The sequence below is a fragment of the Melanostigma gelatinosum genome, assembly GCF_949748355.1.
Source record: "Melanostigma gelatinosum genome assembly, chromosome: 15".
Lineage (NCBI taxonomy): Eukaryota > Metazoa > Chordata > Actinopteri > Perciformes > Zoarcidae > Melanostigma > Melanostigma gelatinosum.
Window position 1 is genome coordinate 4795478 of NC_136648.1, and position 23498 is coordinate 4818975.

The 23498-nt window shown below is 41.0% G+C and overlaps 1 protein-coding gene and 1 long non-coding RNA gene across 2 annotated transcripts; one reads left to right on the forward strand and one right to left on the reverse strand.

The window, feature by feature from the left end:
• Positions 1-6608: 6608 nt before the first annotated feature.
• On the forward strand, positions 6609-23046 carry LOC306789581. Its single transcript, XR_013772673.1, has 3 exons — positions 6609-8165; positions 8287-8410; positions 22732-23046. It is a non-coding gene; the product is annotated as an uncharacterized lncRNA (long non-coding RNA).
• Positions 9806-15976, reverse strand: LOC306789693 (putative ferric-chelate reductase 1; the record flags this gene model as incomplete). Its single annotated transcript, XM_079285773.1, has 7 exons — positions 15862-15976; positions 15181-15277; positions 14160-14366; positions 13003-13101; positions 11744-11885; positions 10806-10975; positions 9806-9823 (listed from the first exon to the last, which is right to left on the reverse strand). Exons 2-7 carry the CDS (start codon positions 15274-15276, stop codon positions 9806-9808), a joined length of 732 nt encoding a protein of 243 aa, XP_079141899.1. The 5' UTR covers position 15277; positions 15862-15976.
• Positions 23047-23498: the final 452 nt, after the last annotated feature.

Consider the following 23498-nt stretch of genomic DNA (forward strand, 5'->3'; position numbering starts at 1 on the left):
TCGTTTAGAACAGAGGTCTTCAACAGGGGGTGTAAGAAATTTGAGCAAAAAACGGTGTGTTTAGTAGATATAATAAAAGTGTTTAATGATTCATAATTAAGAATTCATAATTAGTCATAATCATAAGGGTTTTGGGAATGCATAATTAAGATAAACATAAAGGGTTGTAGGATTAGTAGCTAATGAGACATGAAGCTTCTGCCAAGTTGCAGAAGTTTAGCTTTTATACTGAAGGATTAGCATAGAAGGCATTAAGCAATAACTGACCGTCATTGAATGTGTTAGCTGCTCAGGGAGAGAGAGATGTGGAGATAGGCGTTTACAGAAGTGTGTAGAGAAGTTAGCCAATAGAAATTGAGATAGACGGGAGGGGAGGAGTCGCAAACGAATATGTGGGCGGGGATAGAAGTGTTTTTCTGCCTCTTTTTAGCGTGTGGTTGCCTGGGACGGCTGTGTCCTGGGACCAGAGGTAGTTTTTTCCAAAGTGGGTTAATATTGTAATATTTCATAGGAGTATGTACTCCAATGTTTAACTGTAATCGTACTTGCATCAGTGGGATTAAATCATTTTAACTGTAAACCAGTTTTGGTAGAGTTATTATTTGCAGCGTGTCGACTATAAAAGCAGCGGACACACGTGTGCTCTGGCCTCCTTCTCTGTGGGGTGAGTTTCAGCCCTCACAGGGGTCCGCGAAATTGTTGGTTGATTAGACTATTTTTTTTCCCAAACATGAATGTGTCCATTACTTTAATGGTTCAGTATTGTATGCGTTGCCCTCCGGTCAGTGTGATGACAGGCGCACCAAAGAACGACAGCAGACACCTTGAATACAGTTTAAACCAGTGGCGGGCCGTCAGGGCCTGCAAGGCCTTCTCTGCTGGCCTAAACAGAATGACAAAGCTACATATATTTAAAAAAAAAAAAAAATCTATTTTTATAATTTAATAATTTTTCTTAAATACACTACATGTATGCTGCATAGCAAGCTCTCCCAGCTGCAGGTGCCCAACTCCACCTGCAAGTGGATCACAGACTTCCTGTCTGACAGGAAGCAGCACGTCAAGCTGGGAAAGCACGTCTCATCCTCCAGGACCATCAGCACCGGCCTGAACAACCTAGAGCTCAACGCTCTAAAGACAGTGGAGATGGTTGTGGAGTTCAGGAAGAACGTAGCCCCACCAGCCCCGATCACTGTGTGCGGCTCCCCCGTCGACGTGGTGGAGTCCTTCCGCTTCCTGGGCTCCATCATATCCCAGGACCTCAAGTGCGAGCTGAACATCAGCTCCATCACCAAGAAGGCTCAGCAGAGGATGTACTTCCTGAGGCAGCTGAAGAAATTCAACCTGCCAAAAACAATGTTGGTGCATTTCTACAGAGCCATCATTGAGTCCATCCTCTGCTCCTCCATCACGGTCTGGTACGCTGCAGCCACAGCCAAGGACAAGGGCAGGCTGCAGCGCATCATTCGCTCTGCCGAGAGGGTGATTGGCTGCAATCTGCCATCCCTCCAGGACTTGTTCACTTTAAGAACCCTGAAGCGAGCAAGAAGGATTGTATAGGCGACCCCTCTCACCCTGGACAAAAACTGTTTGTGCCCCTTCCATCTGGTAGGAGGCTGAGGTCCATCAGGACCAAGACCTCACGACACATGAACAGTTTCTTCCCGTCGGCAGTCGGGCTCATTAACAGACCCCCACTGACTCTGTCATCCCCAATACAAATTCCCACCGGTCACTCCGCCGCACATCCCTTCTATTACACTCGACACTTTCACACTACACGTACATCTCACTGGTTTATAGTCCTGTTATCTGTTTGTTTGTGCACTCGACTTCACTTAATTTTATATTCCACTTTATTTTATATTTTACTTCATCTTGTATTTTCTGTAAATTTAATTTGTTTCTACTTTGCATTGTAGCTTGTTAAATGTTACGCACCTCCCGTCATGTCAAATTCCTTGTATGTTCAACATACAATGGCAATAAACCGTTTCTGATTCTGATTCATTATAATTTATAAAAATATTTTTCCCCATTATCTTATTTTCTCATTGCACAGCTACTGTCTTCCTCAGTTGCTCTGCTTCCAGTGCAGCTTGTTTTAAGTAGAGCTTTTATCCAATCAGATCTCACCTCTGTGTCTCTAGGTAAGAACATAGAGGCCTGCAGACTCTCACCTGCAGCCAGTGCAGATTAAAGTAAATGGGGACAATATTGTTGATTGTCACAGTGTTCAACCTATCAGATCTTTAGTTTGACGTCTTGGGCGTATTCTTTGACGTGTCAGCGCCTGCTAGCCGGCCTATAATGACGTCAGCATTACATGCTGCTCAGTATTCATCTGTAGCTTTCCCGCTCGGTGCAGAGTGTGCTGTGATTGGTCAGTGGGCGAGCACGTGACTATCGTGAACCGAAACTTAACAGCCAGCAGAGGCTGATGGGTGATGGGTGATGGGTCATGCAGCTCAGCCAATCAAAATGCATTCTGACCGAGTTGAGCTGCACCATGACAGAGGGTGCTGAGCCAAGGAAAGAAATTGCAGACCAGTACATTCAATGTTCAGGTTGTGAAAGTAAAATCCTATGACAATCTCTTTGGGTCGCAGTGTGTTATTAAGGAATGATGTGGATCCCACAGCCAGACCAGCTGAGGATGTTATATTTTCCTGCATGTAGGTGTTTGCATTTTCTAAATGCTCCAGTGTTATTCAAATGACTAGTACCCAACGGTTTAATATGAAGATGTGCATAGTTAGAGCATTAAAAATGAACAATAGCTGTGGCTTCACAATGTGTTTATAAGGTGGTATTTGAGCTGCAGGACAGCGGTGAAGGCCCAGGTATAAAATGCACGGCCCGCCACTGGTTTAAACAAAAGTTTTATTGAGGGTGCCTGTTCTCTATGTCGCACTCTTCTCTTGCTGTTCTTCTTCTCATAAACTTTAGTAACGTCCAAACTCAGCAACAATACCACAATAACTATGCGGTCACATTCACCAACGGGTTAGCTTGTTAGACTCATGCTAATAACGGCCCTATCAACCGTTTTATACCAAACAGCTACTTACAATCTCTTACTAGCCTTAGATAACAAGCACAACAGTTAACTTAAACAATGTTTGCCTTTAATATCGAAATCTCACCTTGAATACAGTTTAAACAAATGTTTTATTGAGGGTGCCTGTTCTCTACTTACACTCTTCTCTTGCTCTTCTGAGAAAGTATACAAGGAAGCGTGAATACCATGCACAGACAACCACCTAGTGGTGAGATGGCGACACCTGCTGGCCGTTTTAACTATAACACACATTACAATATAAAATGAGTTCGTCAAAAATCCATTCATCTCACATTTGTATACTACAATCACACACATCGACAGCACTCAGGTGTTCTCCATTCCACTACTTGTGACACTGCTGGCATCAACTAGCTGGACCTTTGAATTAGGTCAGTCACTTTAAAAGGGGGTGAATATTTATGCAAACACTTATTTTACACTATTCATTTTTGATATTAGTTTGGAAAAATCTGTTTCCACTTTGACATGAAAGCTTTTTTACAAATGTCAAATTATATCTACCCTGATTTCATGTATAAAAGCAGCAAAAGGGGGAAACATCCAAGGGGGGTGAATACTTTTTATAGGCAATGTACAAGTTTTTCACCAGGCCCTTGGGCTAAGAACACAAAGGTATAAATACTGTACAAAGCCTGAACACCAGCCTCTGCTGGGTGGGGTCGTTTAAGTCAAATACTTATTTTAAATAAAAGACTACAACCCAGACTTCAGTTTGCTTGCTGTAAGTGTGCACATACGGTTTTCTGCTTTGAGCTTGCGACAACCATTTCAGGAGTACTCCCTTCAAGTTTGACCTCCAAATAAATTAGTTGCTAGCTACTTTGCAAGGCAAGTTTATTTGTACAGCACATTTCAACAAGGTAATTCAAAGTTGTTGTGGGAAAATATGTCATAGTCTTATGCTTTAGGGTTAAAGAATGTAAGTCTTTGGAAGTGCAGGCACAAAACCTTGTTTATCTTGTTATGTTTGTTCCTGTGTATTGTGTCTGTCTCCAAATTGGAGACGGGGACACACAGAGGGGTCTTGAATGCGGTATTTCCTTTGATAAGCATTAGAGGAAGGGCGGGACCCTCTTTAGGTATTTATGATGTGTGATGGTTCACAGGGTTATTCCGTCTCTGCATACTGTGACTTAACACTTTGACCAGGTCACAGTGACATCAAAGGAAGCATCTGGCTGAGTATAAATGTCCATGCATTTGACTATGTTGTCAGAGCACCTTCTTGCAGATGACGGTGATGTATCTGTGAGACTGTGTTCTCTTTGCTTGCAAGCAAATAAATAGACTTTTACAACTTTGATCGTTCATCCAGACTCTGTTTCATTTGACATTGATTTGATAACACTTTGACACTCTTCTCCCGACTATTCATAGAAATATTCCACCACAACTAGGCGCTGTGAGCAGGATCGCTGACTGTCTATCAGAGCTCCAGAGGGACTGACCGGAGGAGAGGCCTCTCCCAGGAATCCAAAACTGAAGTTTCCTGTCTTATACCTCATTAGACGAGAGAGAGAGAACCGGCAGACCTGAGGGAGTGTCTGATTGACGGCACGCGAATCCAACGAAAAATAATTAATTTCTACAAACGGGTAAGAAAGTTAAAATTCCAATTGTAAAAGTAATGGTAAAATGATACTAAGGTCATATGATTTAACAGACACAGATGAATGGTCAAGTAGTCATTTTTAGTTGGGTAACACAATTGTTTTTGTTTTTTATTTGGGTAACACAATTGTTTTTGACGTCCGTGGTTTCGTTTTACGAATGTGGTTCATGTAAACTCCCTTTCTCATTTTCTGACGTGTCACTGTTACACGCTTTTACGTGGAAAATAGGATTGTGTTATACGTGATGATTTAACTCAGAATAAAAACATTTTGAGATCGTGAACACAGATCGCTTGACTACAATTGGTTCGTTGTAAAACCGTGGTTAAAATTATCAAATACGTGAATTCTATCCTGATAGAATAAGAATCGTGATAAATAACTAACGTGAATTTCAAATAAGTTTGAAACAAGAATCGTGGTTTTTCACAACATAACGTGAATTTCAAACGAGGTTTTTTGCAAAAAGTTTTTCCTTCGATAGAATAAACATACGCTGTATGGTGACGACTATATTGTTAAGGTAACGTTAACGTGTCCACGCCTGAAAAGATGGGTGGAAAAAGTAGTAAAAGCGCAGAGCCCTCGGGCCCAATAATTGATATGATGCGACAGAAATATGGAAACGGGTGTTTAGAATGCCTCATGTACTGGTCAAGGGAGTTTGGGTTTCCTGAAAACGGCTCATTGAGCGCCGTTAAGCTCAAAATGTTAAGAGGAGATTTAAAAGGTCAATTGAAACAGATTAAATGTACGAAGAAAGTCAGAGTCAAAGACTTAGAAATGATCGAGAAAAACCAAAAGTGTTTGGTTAAGTGGGAAGATGAGAGTGAAAGTAGGGAAAGAAAGCAAATGCTTAAACAAATGACTTATTTGAAGAAAGACGAAACTGATACACTGAGTAACCCTGTTTTTTCCCACACTCTCTATCCGAGCCTTACAGGAGCGAGCGGTCCCCTCCTGGACACGTGTTACCGACCTTCCCCACAGGATGGCGTTCTACAACCACCACCACCACAACCAGCACCTCCTCCACCACCTCCTCCGCCATACCCTGATGCACCACTGGCTAGCAGACCAGCAACCCGGCTCCTCACACAACAGCAAGAACAGGCTCGCCTGGCAAACGAGGAGCTCCGACAGGGTCCAGCCTCGCCTCACCACAACCCGTTTGTCTCTCCTCAGATGGCTGCAACATCGACACCTGCCACCTCACCATGGTCCTACGCAGGCCCGCGTAGCTGGCGGGGTGCAGCTGGCGCTGTCGCCAACTGGCTCAGCCCCGACACACCCCCACCAGCTTTCAACCTCGACACATCCGAAACTTTCCAGGGGCCCATGATTCAAGTTCCAGGACCAGCTGATGGTGCGCCGGGTCTCGTGTTCAGACCCTGGACGCAAGGTGACATCATGCAAGCTTCACTTCACCTGCCAAGCATCCAGAATGGCGCAGCTTTCGCAAAAGACTTCCTGATATTCTGCAAGGAATTTATGCCTACTGGCCCAGAGGTTCACCGCCTGTTAGTCAAGCATGTTGGCCCAACAGACTTCAGCAAAATCAGGGTCACAGTTACAGGTGCTGGCCGCGACTCTCTTATGGTAAAACCTCCCTGGGGAGACGTAGCTAACGTGCCCTACGCCACTTTCATTACAGCCGTCTGCCAAGCTATAGTGACCGCTTTCCCATCGAAAGTTAATATGGCTTTAATTAATAACACGAAGCAAGGTAAAACTGAAGATGTGACATCATATCACCAAAGACTCATGTCTGCATTCCAAACACACAGCGGTATTGAACAACCAGCTGACAGAACAACAATGTCAGTGTGGGAAACACATCTCAAGAATGCTTTCATGAACGGGCTGCTACCAGACATCAAAACAGTCACCGAACGCTCCGTGATTGGCCTGGAGGATGAAAGACTTGATGAGGTGATAAACCACGCACGGCACAAATGCAAAATGTATAATGACACTCAGGCCAGGCAAGAGAAACGCAGTAAACAAGTGGGTGAAAAAGCTCAGCTTGCGATGCTTCAAGCTGTCCAACAGATGACACGAGGAGATGAGGGAGGCCAAAACCAACCCACCCACCCACGTAACAGCTATGGGAGGGCCCAGCTGAGGGGGCGCGGAAGAGGAATGCGACGTGGTAGGGGCCAAAGATGCTTCCAAGACAACCGAAATGAAGGACTTTCACATGTGCAGCCCAACGAGTGTTTTAACTGCGGTGAAACAGGACATTGGTCCAGAGACTGCCCTTATCGCTACACACACAGCGAATCACGACAGCCACGTGGACGACAGCCACGTGGACGACAGCCACGTGGACGACAGCCACGTGGACGACAGCCACGTGGACGACAGCGCGGAGAGGACGGAAGGGGTGACTCTCAACAATTTGGCACTTCCGACTGACGTGATGTGGGGATGCACGTGGACAGGAGGCAGCTGACTCCCTCTCGGCTCCGGAACAGATAAGAACACACACTGACTCAGAACGCACAAACAACGCGCACATTTACTGCAACGCACACACGCTTCCTTGCACGCACACTGCAGAACAACAATCCATTCTTCTTTGTGTCATTTCACACTTAGAGCAACAGCAAGTGAATGCATCTACATCACAACCACACACTTATTCAATGCTCTCATCAGAGTCATACAAAAATATGCCAACTACAAAGGTAGTTGTGGAAGGGAGAGAATTAACATTTTTAGTAGATTCTGGAGCTACTCACTCTGTGATTCAACAGAAATATTTTCCTCATCAGAAGATGAGTGGGCGTTTTGTATACTCTCAAGGGGCCTCCGGCTTAACTGTAACTGAAAGATTTTCTGTTCCGATGACGTGTGTACACACTGACTTGACTGATGACGATCCTGACATTAAAGTGAAACATTCGTTTCTACTTTCGACCCTCTGTCCCATTAACTTAATGGGCGTGTATGGAATAGGAGTAAAACCATCCTCTGATGGCCTTAAAGTGCTGAGGCAAAGAGTCGTACACCAAATGTTACAGACTCCCTCTGAGGCACTTTTTTGCTATCAATGGTGGCTCCCTGTTGACGACGCAGAACGACTTTGTCACACAGTAGACGCACGGGTCTCACCACATGCCGACCGCATGAACTACAAACATCTACACTGCACCTCACACATTTCTAAAGGACAAGATGTCTGCTATGAAGACAATTTTTTTGAAGGCATTAATGATGTAATCGCCTGTTCCAGACTGTTTTGGTCTACTTATAAATCTGCTGTATCTGTTTCTCTGTCTCCATCACAGAAAGAACTGTTTGATGTTCCAGATTCAGCTCCTCACATCTCGCTGTCAAAAGGACGCGATGATGAGTGGAGAGATTTGGGTCCATTCGTCGCTCAATGCGAGGCGCTTACCGACTGGGAAAAGACATGCGATCCACTCATTCTGCGATCACAGTCTACCGGCTTCCACAGAACGGTTTGTGTGCTCTTAACACCTGCCTGCAGATCAGTCTGTGTTTCATGAGCTTAACGAAGAAATTCAAACGTTTTAAACTAAAGCTGCATCTATTCCTCCCGCCCTTACTTCTGTTCCACAGACACTCTGGGCGGTGAACAAGTATGACGTTGGCCTGATTCACAACTGTCAGCCTGTCATCACTCCGCGCTCTGATTTTCGGCATCACAAGCACCAGTACCCTCTGCGCCAAGAGGCCATTGACGGTATTACACCCGTCTTAAAAATAATTTGGATAAAAATGCATTTGACCATGTTGTCAGAGCACCTTCTTGCAGATGACGGTGATGTATCTGTGAGACTGTGTTATCTTTGCTTGCAAGCAAATAAATTGACTATTACAACTTTGATCGTTCATCCAGACAGTTTCATTTGACATTGATTTGATAACGTTGACACTCTTCTCCCGACTATTCATAGAAATATTCCACAACAAAGTGCTTCACTTAAAACCATTAAAACACAAGGCAAAAGTAAAGGAGATTTAAAAAACATACGTTAAAAAGCAATTAAAATAGAAAGCAGTGTAAGAAATAAAATACAGTAATAAAATGCAGGAATTGATTAATAACTTGAATCTGGTTCAATTAAACACAGCAGCAAACAGAACCCCTTGCAAAAACGTTGGTTTCTTTACAATCAGTGTCTGACTGCTCAAGTTTGTTGCTCCGTTTGTTTGCAGATTTTTAGCAATATCTTTGAATACAATGGCCAAAGCTGCAGAAATGTTTTGTACCAAACTCTGGTCTGTCGTTGGAAGTTGTAGTCACACCGAGAATGTCCCTAAATGAGAGAGTCCCCAAACAAATGACACAATGTCATGGTTTGATTTCATGACCATTGTTTTGGATTAAAGATTTCACCATGTTTTTCCTCAGGAGCAATTTTAGTTGTGAACAATCTGAAGTCACAAAATTATATATATAGAGCAGCTTTTAGTAACATTTCTCTGTATGAGTAAAGTACAAACATGTCATTTAATGTAGAGCTGTAATTGACAGAAAAGTCTCAAGCAAACCAGTCAGTTCTGAAACGCCAATTCACCTCTTAGAAAAGTGTTTGTTATTCATGTCTTAACGGAGATAATTAGTTGCAGCCCTGAAGTCATGGTTGGTTATGTACCGTGAGAGGCAGTGCAATTCATGATGTGGCAAAAAACCATCAACGAAGTGACGCAACAAACAAAAATAGTTTCAACTTTATTCATTTAGATTTGATGGAACTTATTTGTTATCCCAGGAACAGATATTTTACAGTCACAGTACATTTCAGAATAAAACTACTACTCTTCCCTTGAGTTTCCCATAAAGGAGGTTTGAGAGTTGAGGTTAACTGCCAAGAAACCGCTCAAACCAAAGTCTTACAATTTGTACTTGCAGATCAAGTTTAGTAGGAAAGAGTTATACAAATGCAAACCGGATAGATAGATAGATAGATATGAGTCTTCTGAATAATTATGTACTAACAGACAAGTGATGAGTTTCAGCTTAAAGTACAAACAGTTAAAACACATCTAAGTGCAGTAAAAACACTTTGTGTCTTCATTGTATCCAACTAGCCACAACCTCCTTCTCTCAGCATGACCGCCAGCGAGAGGACGCTCAGCAGGAGCAGCACAGCTGGTGAGGAAAGGGACAAAAAGGAGTTAATCACTAAATGTTTGTTCTGTCGCTTCAGTAATGACATGGCGGCTCAGTGCAGAGACTACAAATCAAATTTCTTTTGATTTCATTTGCTGCGGTTTACGCCTCAACAATATCATCAATGGACATCGATTTGTGATGTATTGACAAATTACACTGATGAAGCGCAAAAGCTTCATCTCTTTCCAACGTCCCCGGTACTCTGAACAAGTCATCGGTATTCATTGGAGACATTTATGGACAGACATGTAACACTTTATTCATCTCCAATGCTTTTGGGTAGAGGCAGAAACTGACAAATATCTTTATAACAAATACACAGAAATTATCTGCATCGCCAGAGAACAAAAGTGTGTTTTGTAATAATTATAGTCACTGTACATAAGCAGCATACATTTACTTATTGAGCTTATAAACTGCATGCAGAGTTAATATTCAGAACTCATTATTGGAGCTTTTGATCATATATCAATTTCCTTGACAACCATCATCTGATGCAATCGAAAGCTCCAGAACAGCTACTAAACGGACCAAATTAAGAACCTTTCCTATCAATTTAAAATGATGTACCCGTTTCTGTCTAGGATATTATATGACCAAGAAAATGAGATGTTCCTCCATCTCTCGTTATTTAGTTACTGCTGTTGTGGATTGTTCTCAGACATCAGTATCTGAAGACCTAAAACGAAAATGAAAATATATAAACAGTGGCGTTTTGTTTACCAAGAGGCTGGACAGCTCCACCGCTGTTGGGCATCGGTGTGTTGGTGGGTGCTGCTGTTGCGTTGACGCTGGGTGCTGCTGTTGCGTTGACGCTGGGTGCTGCTGTTGCGTTGACGCTGGGTGCTGCTGTTGCGTTGACGCTGGGTGCTGCTGTTGCGTTGACGCTGGGTGCTGCTGTTGCGTTGACGCTGGGTGCTGCTGTTGCGTTGACGCTGGGTGCTGCTGTTGCGTTGACGCTGGGTGCTGCTGTTGCGTTGACGCTGGGTGCTGCTGTTGCGTTGACGCTGGGTGCTGCTGTTGCGTTGACGCTGGGTGCTGCTGTTGTGGTTCTGATGAGGTTGCTGGCCGGGTCGGCGAGGTTCAGAGGACCGCTGTTCAGAAACTCGATGAAGTTGTTGACAGCCACTGAAGATTGACAGAGCAGTGGGCGGTTACACACGTTCTCATGGGCAGCAGTTAAAGTCACAGTAAAATAAACATTTCCAGTTTGAAAGAGGAAGGAGTAAATCCATCTGTATATCTGGAGAAAAGAGGCTAAGCTAAAAGAAGAAACGCAGTAAAGGTTATTTTTCCATTTAAGGTCTACTTGTTCTCGTCACTGTTTTTGTCTGTACAGTCAAGTTATACTAACATTTCTCTCCAATTTCAAAATTACCTTCACAACCACTGTTGCAAACATTTATAAAAACAAAAAACCGCTATTAAAATCTGATTTCTCACGTGTGAAGCTGAAACTACAAAATATTTTCACATGGAAAATAGTCACATGACGAATATGTTTCAGCTGCATTTGTCTATACTGTTGTTTTTTAATTATATAAACTACATTTTAGAAGCTCTTCATAGGTTTTGTACTCAAGTCTTACTTTGTAAAGTATAAGCCGTCATTTAATATAGTGGACTAAACTGTTAAATATTTCCTTCTGAACTGTAATGAGACGAAATAAGGAAAATAAAGACTCAAGTACAGTACTTTAGTAAATGCATATTTACTTTCCAACGCGAGAGAACATACAGTATTCCCCTACGATACTGTGTACTCAGGATGAAATAGATGAATAAACAAAATGCTGTGCAACTTTAGTTTTAAGAATTCAGGTTTCTACATGGAAAGCCTGTTGTGAAGCAATCTTGTATATTAATGTACGCGTGTGTTACTGTGTGTCCACTTACTCCCGTTAACAAGCCCACGCCCGAGGATGATGGAGGAGGTGGTAGCCTCGCTGCTTCTGCTTCTGGTGGTGTTCACACTTGGAATGTTGAACTCACAATCGATCTGAGTTCCATTCACCGTGCCACGGATATCTGACACTTGCTAGAAAGGTTGCGTGACATAAAGTAAGTTATGGTGCGGTAAAATAAGTTCAGAGAAATTTTTTTTTTTTTTATAAACACATTTACTCACAGAAAACATTTTAATTTAACAGATTTGCCTCACTTATTTGACTAATTTGTGATGCTGCTCAATTATGGTCCAGTGAATAAACTCCTGTTTTACCCGATGTAAAGCAGGAGTCTCAAACTCATTTTCATGCCGGGCCACATCATGTCGCCCACAAAGGGCCGGTTGTAAATGTAACTACTCCTAACATATTGTTAAATAACTCTGAATTTGATTACTAAAGTGTAAAAATATTGTACATAGTTATATAAAAATATATTTAAGCACATTTCGATAATAATTTAAATCCTTTTAATTTCGGGTTAAGAAACTCACATTACTGGATCAAACGATTAAAGAAAATAGCAAAGACAAATATCAAGTTATTACATTAACTTTGTTCAATGCTTAAAATCCTTTCAAGGGTGCGTTTGCACAATCCCACATGAAGTATTTCATGCGTTTAAAGTCACATTTAAAGTCGGCAATGTACTCACAATACATTTCAAGTGTACAGCAACAAGCCAAAGCGCTGCTTCTATGACTGTTTAGGCATCTCATAATTTCGACTATCGGGATATTTTTATTTTCAAGTCTAATTTAAAAAAAATATATTTTTATGTTTGAGACCCCTGATGTAAAGGATCATTTTATAGCTTTTGTTGGTGACATGTTTAATCCATTACCTACAATGATTTAGGATCTCAAAAGTTCTTAGCATGATTTCTGACACCCCAGACAACCTACTGAAAGCAATGGAACTAAAGGACACAAGTATTTGAAATGTATAAATAAGTTAATGTCTGTTCTTATCATTTGATCTATCGTTGTTTCTAAGGCTGTGAATCTATAACTTTAAGTATCTGCTCAGTAAGTGACTTAGACTTTTTTTAAATTTTGGAATATTTGGATTTATTTTTAGCATACGCAGTATAGACACTAAATTATCAGCATGTATGAATGTGTATTAGTTTCTGTTAACCCCTTGTTTCATGAAACGAGTGCATTTACTTACGCCAACATCTATACGACAGTAAATACGAGTCCTCACCTCCTCATTTACGGTGAGCGCAGCGTCTGTGTTGTTCAGTGTCATTGTCCTGAAGAAGAACCCGTTGGCATTACCGCAAACGAAGAGCATGGTGGTACCCTGCAGAAAATAAAATAGTGATTAAAGGGTAATACATCAACCTTGAAGTGACCACATGACAAATTCCAACAGTCAGCGTCTTTGTTAAGGCTGGAAATAACATAGTGAGTCAACAGTCCAGAGTTTAGTTTCCAACTCATCCGTTCCTCAGTATTATCATTTTCCTTCCGCTTCCCTGTTGCATGTTTCTGTGTTCATGTCACATCATTTTGGAAAGTCATTGCACAATATGCTTGAACACGTTTAAATATTCTGATTTGTTGCCGTGAATAATTTCTCATTTATAGTCACTGTAGGAGCCAAAATAAAAAACAAACAAAAAAAAACACATGTCATGTTGAGGATGATATCACTGTTCCAAAGTAATTTCAAAATCCAGTAATAAAGACACCAGTTTGTTACTTTTCTGTGTAAACACAGCAGCCATATAGCACCTGTTGCCATCGTCAACATATTTCACACTATGTCCCAATTCAAGGGCTGGATCCTCAAAGTCCATGGGTTTATTCAGAAGATATCATAATGGACTTAATGGTTGGAGAAATAGCCTTATTTTGCACAAATTATGAAAGCCACAATATTGTATTCTTTACAGCCTTCAGTATGAGCTAAGAGACACATTGTCCAGCTGTTTGATGGACTATCCAGGCAGCCCTGATCAACTAGATAAATATTGTTTCGAGTCAATAAATGCCAGTCATATTTAACAGATGCATTCATTGAGATGGTTCCATGTCACTGATTAACTAGATCCAGAAAAGTATAAATAAGGAACGGGACATAACATAAACCTATCATAAACTTGTAAATCAAGTATAGTATCATCGAGTTCTGACTCTACAAGGCAACGGCTGCCTAACAAGTTTCTGGGGAAGAGGAAACAATACTCTGTACTTTGGCCTCATGTCAAAAGGATCTCTACTCCGGAAACCAGCATCTTTTCGCAGACACAAACCTGTCCACCATTTGTATAAAAGTATTTTACTGCTTAAAAAGCAGCATGAGATTAAGTTGAGTGTCTAATTTAGCAAAAAGATGTTTGAAATAGTGTGCGTTACCTCTGAGGCGTTCGCAGTGAGGCCCAGTGCGATGAATCCTACGACCCCTCCACTGAGCTCGATGGACAGCATAGCGCCGTTGGGAGCCACTGGGGCGGCGGCGACCACAGACCCAAACAGACAGCGGTCTGGTCCATTAGGAGCGCAGTCATCTGGGTTCTCTACACACAGTTTATCGACTCCGCAACCTGAGCGAGTGATGTCCACCTGGTACACAAACAGAAAACTCAGTGGACTAAATTCTTCATGGCTATGAAAATATTTTGTGCAGTAAATGAAGCTAAAGTCTGTTATTTTCTAAACCGTTTCTGCCCTCGGAGCAGTTATAATGAGTCACTGATTCTGAAGTTTTATTTGTTTTGAAAAAAAACGCAAACTATTTAAAATTGTCAACCAGCGGCTGCGTTATCTGCATATCTTTGCAGAGTTAATGCCTCCATGTATACACAGGGTGACGAGTATACTCAGCCTGTTATATAATGTCAGAGTTGCATGATGGAAATAGGACCCAGTGTTTTTAGGATCTGGCACCTAGGGACTTTAAGTCAGAATATCTTGGCCTCTGGTGCATCAATTGAATAAAAATAAATCCCCTGAGAGTTCCCCAACCTTAAGGAGGTGCTATACTGAAATGCTGGAGTAGCCCTTTAAAAGCAGAATCATGTTCTGTTGTTTAGCAAAGTTATGCATTCAAGTATACGATTACAGCCGCTTCTTGGAAACAAACATTTAACAATAAAGAGTAGAGAGAAGTCCAAACACAGGAAATGATCATCAGTTAACAGCTCTAAAGACCCAGACATAAACCCTTATATTGGTTAGCCATTACTTTAAAAAAAAAAAAAAAGTGGTGGTGAAAAAAATAGCTGGTGTTCTCTCCCTTTTACTTAATTAGCCTTCAAACCTGGCATTTCATTTTAAAAACAGAATTTCAAGGCGGAAACACATTACCCGTTTAAATTACAAAGGTCACGCAGGTGTTGTGATGATTTACACAGAATTTAAGTGAAAGAAAACCAACCGAAGCATTGGAAAAGGACAGATGAGACGTTCCTTGGACACTCGGAGTCACATAAAAGACCAGCGCTGCAACCAACAGGGTCAATCCACGTGCCATTCTTTAAAGGAAGACAGTAAATGTACAAAAAAATGAATAGTTATTAAAAGTGTGATTGGAGAGCCGGTCTATCATCAACACACTGCAGTTTGAGTTGGCAAATATTAATTACGCAAAGAGAAGTTTAAAGTCTCAGCATATTCAAAATGGATTGCATTGAATCAATCAGCAATCAATTAAGAACAACAACAAAGTATTTCTAAAAACACATTTGGTTGACTGAAAAGATGTTGAATTATGCAAAGACAAAAAAATAAAAATAAAAATTTAAATAAACTACAAAACCATCAAAAGAAACAGAACTAACTCCAGCAACTCGCCTTCTTTAGACAAAGTTAGCAAACTTAAAAACCACCATTTACATTTTTGATAATCTATAAACCAGAGCATTCCAGGTGTCTTTCAGGGGATATTAACCTTAAATCATCGTGTTTTGAGTTGTACAAAAGTCTTTCAAATCACACAGCAAAATAGATTTCATCTAGCAATTCCCCTCAATTAAACTTGTTAAAACAATTAAAATGAGCTAAAAAGATAAAAGTATCACTCAGAGAGAACCGGATGACGTTTTCCTAAGAGACTTACCTGAGCTGTGAAAGTGAAGTGTTGAGCAGGAGGGATGTTCTTTGTTCAGCAGTTTCTGCTCTTTTATATGTGCATACGATCGCTGCGGAATTTTTTTAATCAGCAAACCACCCACAGGTGGTGATGCAGGAGGAGGGAGGAGGGGATTTCTGCTGCAGAGGGCGTTCCTGAAGAGGGTGTGGCTCTCAAATCACTTCCCACCTGGAAGGTGTGTATTCCAGGAGCCAAACAAGCCTGTTTACTGTTTAGGGGAAATACATTTGTCATTCGCTGCACACAAAACACCTCAGCTAAGAATCGATTCTATAGTTAACTGTAGTTCAGAGATCGGATGATCGATTATTCATCCACTTGATGACAGATAATTTGTTATTTACTTTAAATGTAATCTGTGAACTTTTGATGTACCCAAATTATGAACTATTGTCTATAAAAGTATAAAGTAAAATAAAGACTTGTGGATTCTATTACAAATTTATATAATCACAGTTTGAAATATCTTAAAATGAAAAAAATACATGATTATCTGCACACGTTAAACATGAAGTCGGTGATTTTCGGTGGTTTTCATTTAGCTCATGTTGAGGTTTATCTGTATCGGCACCAGAGTCAATTTAAAGTGATTTATTTAAGGTGAATAAGTGCATTAGAAAAGAAGATTAGATCAGATAAAATACAACACAAATGCAGTCGTGAAAGTAAAGAAAATGCAGAATTATACTTTTTTACAGTGTTTACAATAGCTCTCCTTCAACCAGTGATGAGTCACTGACTCACTCATAACACATTCATTTGTTTACTGTAACTCAAACTGCATTGTGATCAGTCTTATGAAATGAAGAGCGCATTTTCACCTGCGGTGAGCTCTTTGATCGTCTGCTAGTATGCAAATCATATTCTGCAGAACATCGTGATCAACATTCCTGTCAGATCATGTTACCTGTTTGGTGTTTACAGTAAAGGACATTTTGATTTGTTTCCATGAGTTGCTGGATATGAACTTTACTTTATAGTTTCCATCAGAATATAAAAGACAACGCCACAAATACAACAGTATTAGGTGCAGTATTACAGCATATAAATCCACACACTTTGATGTCCTTCAATGGAGCGATAAAAGAAATTCAACAATAAAAGTAATTAATCCAGATGCTTAAAATTAGAAAAGGTGAAGTTGGAAGAAAACTGTGCCAATATTCAATCGATTATTAGACTTTAATGATGTCCCATTGTGGGACTCTCCACTGTCTCCTGAGACTCAAGACTGATCAAGTTTCTTTTGTCGATACCTGTTCTTTACAGCGTGGCGTATCTCTGCTCAACAACCGGGGGAAACTATAGAACACTAAGAATTCATTCCCCAAAAGACATTTCCTTACAAACAAGAGAAGCATTGTTTTTGTGGTAAAAAAAACACCATCATCTTTAAAGTGGCTATTGTTAAAAAGGTCAACATTTGATTTTTCAGCACCGATAGGTCTACTGTGGCCCCAACAATAAAGATAATATGCAGAGAAATAACCAGTAAATCTCAAAGGGAAACTCAAGTTGTCCGAAGCTTCTTCTTGTTCTGTATTGTTTTCCCAAAGCTGTTAAGTACAATACCTCAAAGTTGAAATCCTTGTACGCAGATAAATCAATTCTGACACGTGAAACACATTGTGCTTCGTTACTGAAGTACAAAAAAGTTGCATACAAGTCATAAAACTGGAGTAAAACAAGCCGGTTGATGTGATTTGAACCCTTCGATATGGTTCTTCTTCTCCTGAAAATCAAATTAATCTGCTTCCACTCTATTCAGGGCCAAAGATGTTATGTTAGAAATACTGAGGTTATGAGTGAAATTTATTTTGACGGCCTGAATTTAGTTTTCAACACCTTCTTCACTTTTGTTTCATTTGTTGTTGGGTTAAAGATAGCAAAATTCTAATACATTGAGTTTTAAAATCCCAAAATCAACCCCCACAAGTCATTCGATCCTCCATCAGGATTTGACCTCATCGACCCCAGATGTCCCCGAGCAGCTTCATGAAAACCTTTCTTCAAAAAGGCCTTAAACATGATTTTATCCAAAAAAACATGAAAGAGAAATAAATTCAGACTCATGTTTGCTTGACTTATCGGAGTCTCGCCATGCTTCAACTCAGAATCAGAATCAGAATCGTTTATTGCTAAGGAAGTTTGCACCTACAAGGAATTTGTCGTGGCGGGTGGTGCATAACATTTAACAATAACATTAAACTATCACAATCACAAACTCCACCTCTCCTTGGCCCATATGCAAATGTTCCTGGCTCTAATGAGTGCAAACATGTCCCACAGGTTTAAACCGGTCTTTGCGAAACCTGTGCCAGACGTCACTGATACTGATTTGTTTTTTCTCTGCAGCCTGAGATCTGTTGAAGGTTTCGTTTAGAACAGAGGTCTTCAACAGGGGGTGTAAGAAATTTGAGCAAAAAACGGTGTGTTTAGTAGATATAATAAAAGTGTTTAATGATTCATAATTAAGAATTCATAATTAGTCATAATCATAAGGGTTTTGGGAATGCATAATTAAGATAAACATAAAGGGTTGTAGGATTAGTAGCTAATGAGACATGAAGCTTCTGCCAAGTTGCAGAAGTTTAGCTTTTATACTGAAGGATTAGCATAGAAGGCATTAAGCAATAACTGACCGTCATTGAATGTGTTAGCTGCTCAGGGAGAGAGAGATGTGGAGATAGGCGTTTACAGAAGTGTGTAGAGAAGTTAGCCAATAGAAATTGAGATAGACGGGAGGGGAGGAGTCGCAAACGAATATGTGGGCGGGGATAGAAGTGTTTTTCTGCCTCTTTTTAGCGTGTGGTTGCCTGGGACGGCTGTGTCCTGGGACCAGAGGTAGTTTTTTCCAAAGTGGGTTAATATTGTAATATTTCATAGGAGTATGTACTCCAATGTTTAACTGTAATCGTACTTGCATCAGTGGGATTAAATCATTTTAACTGTAAACCAGTTTTGGTAGAGTTATTATTTGCAGCGTGTCGACTATAAAAGCAGCGGACACACGTGTGCTCTGGCCTCCTTCTCTGTGGGGTGAGTTTCAGCCCTCACAGGGGTCCGCGAAATTGTTGGTTGATTAGACTATTTTTTTTCCCAAACATGAATGTGTCCATTACTTTAATGGTTCAGTATTGTATGCGTTGCCCTCCGGTCAGTGTGATGACAGGCGCACCAAAGAACGACAGCAGACACCTTGAATACAGTTTAAACCAGTGGCGGGCCGTCAGGGCCTGCAAGGCCTTCTCTGCTGGCCTAAACAGAATGACAAAGCTACATATATTTAAAAAAAAAAAAAAATCTATTTTTATAATTTAATAATTTTTCTTAAATACACTACATGTATGCTGCATAGCAAGCTCTCCCAGCTGCAGGTGCCCAACTCCACCTGCAAGTGGATCACAGACTTCCTGTCTGACAGGAAGCAGCACGTCAAGCTGGGAAAGCACGTCTCATCCTCCAGGACCATCAGCACCGGCCTGAACAACCTAGAGCTCAACGCTCTAAAGACAGTGGAGATGGTTGTGGAGTTCAGGAAGAACGTAGCCCCACCAGCCCCGATCACTGTGTGCGGCTCCCCCGTCGACGTGGTGGAGTCCTTCCGCTTCCTGGGCTCCATCATATCCCAGGACCTCAAGTGCGAGCTGAACATCAGCTCCATCACCAAGAAGGCTCAGCAGAGGATGTACTTCCTGAGGCAGCTGAAGAAATTCAACCTGCCAAAAACAATGTTGGTGCATTTCTACAGAGCCATCATTGAGTCCATCCTCTGCTCCTCCATCACGGTCTGGTACGCTGCAGCCACAGCCAAGGACAAGGGCAGGCTGCAGCGCATCATTCGCTCTGCCGAGAGGGTGATTGGCTGCAATCTGCCATCCCTCCAGGACTTGTTCACTTTAAGAACCCTGAAGCGAGCAAGAAGGATTGTATAGGCGACCCCTCTCACCCTGGACAAAAACTGTTTGTGCCCCTTCCATCTGGTAGGAGGCTGAGGTCCATCAGGACCAAGACCTCACGACACATGAACAGTTTCTTCCCGTCGGCAGTCGGGCTCATTAACAGACCCCCACTGACTCTGTCATCCCCAATACAAATTCCCACCGGTCACTCCGCCGCACATCCCTTCTATTACACTCGACACTTTCACACTACACGTACATCTCACTGGTTTATAGTCCTGTTATCTGTTTGTTTGTGCACTCGACTTCACTTAATTTTATATTCCACTTTATTTTATATTTTACTTCATCTTGTATTTTCTGTAAATTTAATTTGTTTCTACTTTGCATTGTAGCTTGTTAAATGTTACGCACCTCCCGTCATGTCAAATTCCTTGTATGTTCAACATACAATGGCAATAAACCGTTTCTGATTCTGATTCATTATAATTTATAAAAATATTTTTCCCCATTATCTTATTTTCTCATTGCACAGCTACTGTCTTCCTCAGTTGCTCTGCTTCCAGTGCAGCTTGTTTTAAGTAGAGCTTTTATCCAATCAGATCTCACCTCTGTGTCTCTAGGTAAGAACATAGAGGCCTGCAGACTCTCACCTGCAGCCAGTGCAGATTAAAGTAAATGGGGACAATATTGTTGATTGTCACAGTGTTCAACCTATCAGATCTTTAGTTTGACGTCTTGGGCGTATTCTTTGACGTGTCAGCGCCTGCTAGCCGGCCTATAATGACGTCAGCATTACATGCTGCTCAGTATTCATCTGTAGCTTTCCCGCTCGGTGCAGAGTGTGCTGTGATTGGTCAGTGGGCGAGCACGTGACTATCGTGAACCGAAACTTAACAGCCAGCAGAGGCTGATGGGTGATGGGTGATGGGTCATGCAGCTCAGCCAATCAAAATGCATTCTGACCGAGTTGAGCTGCACCATGACAGAGGGTGCTGAGCCAAGGAAAGAAATTGCAGACCAGTACATTCAATGTTCAGGTTGTGAAAGTAAAATCCTATGACAATCTCTTTTGTTTGCAGTGTGTTATTAAGGAATGATGTGGATCCCACAGCCAGACCAGCTGAGGATGTTATATTTTCCTGCATGTAGGTGTTTGCATTTTCTAAATGCTCCAGTGTTATTCAAATGACTAGTACCCAACGGTTTAATATGAAGATGTGCATAGTTAGAGCATTAAAAATGAACAATAGCTGTGGCTTCACAATGTGTTTATAAGGTGGTATTTGAGCTGCAGGACAGCGGTGAAGGCCCAGGTATAAAATGCACGGCCCGCCACTGGTTTAAACAAAAGTTTTATTGAGGGTGCCTGTTCTCTATGTCGCACTCTTCTCTTGCTGTTCTTCTTCTCATAAACTTTAGTAACGTCCAAACTCAGCAACAATACCACAATAACTATGCGGTCACATTCACCAACGGGTTAGCTTGTTAGACTCATGCTAATAACGGCCCTATCAACCGTTTTATACCAAACAGCTACTTACAATCTCTTACTAGCCTTAGATAACAAGCACAACAGTTAACTTAAACAATGTTTGCCTTTAATATCGAAATCTCACCTTGAATACAGTTTAAACAAATGTTTTATTGAGGGTGCCTGTTCTCTACTTACACTCTTCTCTTGCTCTTCTGAGAAAGTATACAAGGAAGCGTGAATACCATGCACAGACAACCACCTAGTGGTGAGATGGCGACACCTGCTGGCCGTTTTAACTATAACACACATTACAATATAAAATGAGTTTGTCAAAAATCCATTCATCTCACATTTGTATACTACAATCACACACATCGACAGCACTCAGGTGTTCTCCATTCCACTACTTGTGACACTGCTGGCATCAACTAGCTGGACCTTTGAATTAGGTCAGTCACTTTAAAAGGGGGTGAATATTTATGCAAACACTTATTTTACACTATTCATTTTTGATATTAGTTTGGAAAAATCTGTTTCCACTTTGACATGAAAGCTTTTTTACAAATGTCAAATTATATCGACCCTGATTTCATGTATAAAAGCAGCAAAAGGGGGAAACATCCAAGGGGGGTGAATACTTTTTATAGGCAATGTACAAGTTTTTCACCAGGCCCTTGGGCTAAGAACACAAAGGTATAAATACTGTACAAAGCCTGAACACCAGCCTCTGCTGGGTGGGGTCGTTTAAGTCAAATACTTATTTTAAATAAAAGACTACAACCCAGACTTCAGTTTGCTTGCTGTAAGTGTGCACATACGGTTTTCTGCTTTGAGCTTGCGACAATCATTTCAGGAGTACTCCCTTCAAGTTTGACCTCCAAATAAATTAGTTGCTAGCTACTTTGCAAGGCAAGTTTATTTGTACAGCACATTTCAACAAGGTAATTCAAAGTTGTTGTGGGAAAATATGTCATAGTCTTATGCTTTAGGGTTAAAGAATGTAAGTCTTTGGAAGTGCAGGCACAAAACCTTGTTTATCTTGTTATGTTTGTTCCTGTGTATTGTGTCTGTCTCCAAATTGGAGACGGGGACACACAGAGGGGTCTTGAATACGGTATTTCCTTTGATAAGCATTAGAGGAAGGGCGGGACCCTCTTTAGGTATTTATGATGTGTGATGGTTCACAGGGTTATTCCGTCTCTGCATACTGTGACTTAACACTTTGACCAGGTCACAGTGACATCAAAGGAAGCATCTGGCTGAGTATAAATGTCCATGCATTTGACTATGTTGTCAGAGCACCTTCTTGCAGATGGCGGTGATGTATCTGTGAGACTGTGTTCTCTTTGCTTGCAAGCAAATAAATAGACTTTTACAACTTTGATCGTTCATCCAGACTCTGTTTCATTTGACATTGATTTGATAACACTTTGACACTCTTCTCCCGACTATTCATAGAAATATTCCACAACAACTTGGCGCTGTGAGCAGGATCGCTGACTGTCTATCAGAGCTCCAGAGGGACTGACCGGAGGAGAGGCCTCTCCCAGGAATCCAAAACTGAAGTTTCCTGTCTTATACCTCATTAGACGAGAGAGAGAGAACCGGCAGACCTGAGGGAGTGTCTGATTGACGGCACGCGAATCCAACGAAAAATAATTAATTTCTACAAACGGGTAAGAAAGTTAAAATTCCAATTGTAAAAGTAATGGTAAAATGATACTAAGGTCATATGATTTAACAGACACAGATGAATGGTCAAGTAGTCATTTTTAGTTGGGTAACACAATTGTTTTTGTTTTTTATTTGGGTAACACAATTGTTTTTGACGTCCGTGGTTTCGTTTTACGAATGTGGTTCATGTAAACTCCCTTTCTCATTTTCTGACGTGTCACTGTTACACGCTTTTACGTGGAAAATAGGATTGTGTTATACGTGATGATTTAACTCAGAATAAAAACATTTTGAGATCGTGAACACAGATCGCTTGACTACAATTGGTTTGTTGTAAAACCGTGGTTAAAATTATCAAATACGTGAATTCTATGCTGATAGAATAAGAATTGTGATAAATAACTAACGTGAATTTCAAATAAGTTTGAAACAAGAATCGTGGTTTTTCACAACATAACGTGAATTTCAAACGAGGTTTTTTGCAAAAAGTTTTTCCTTCGATAGAATAAACATACGCTGTATGGTGACGACTATATTGTTAAGGTAACGTT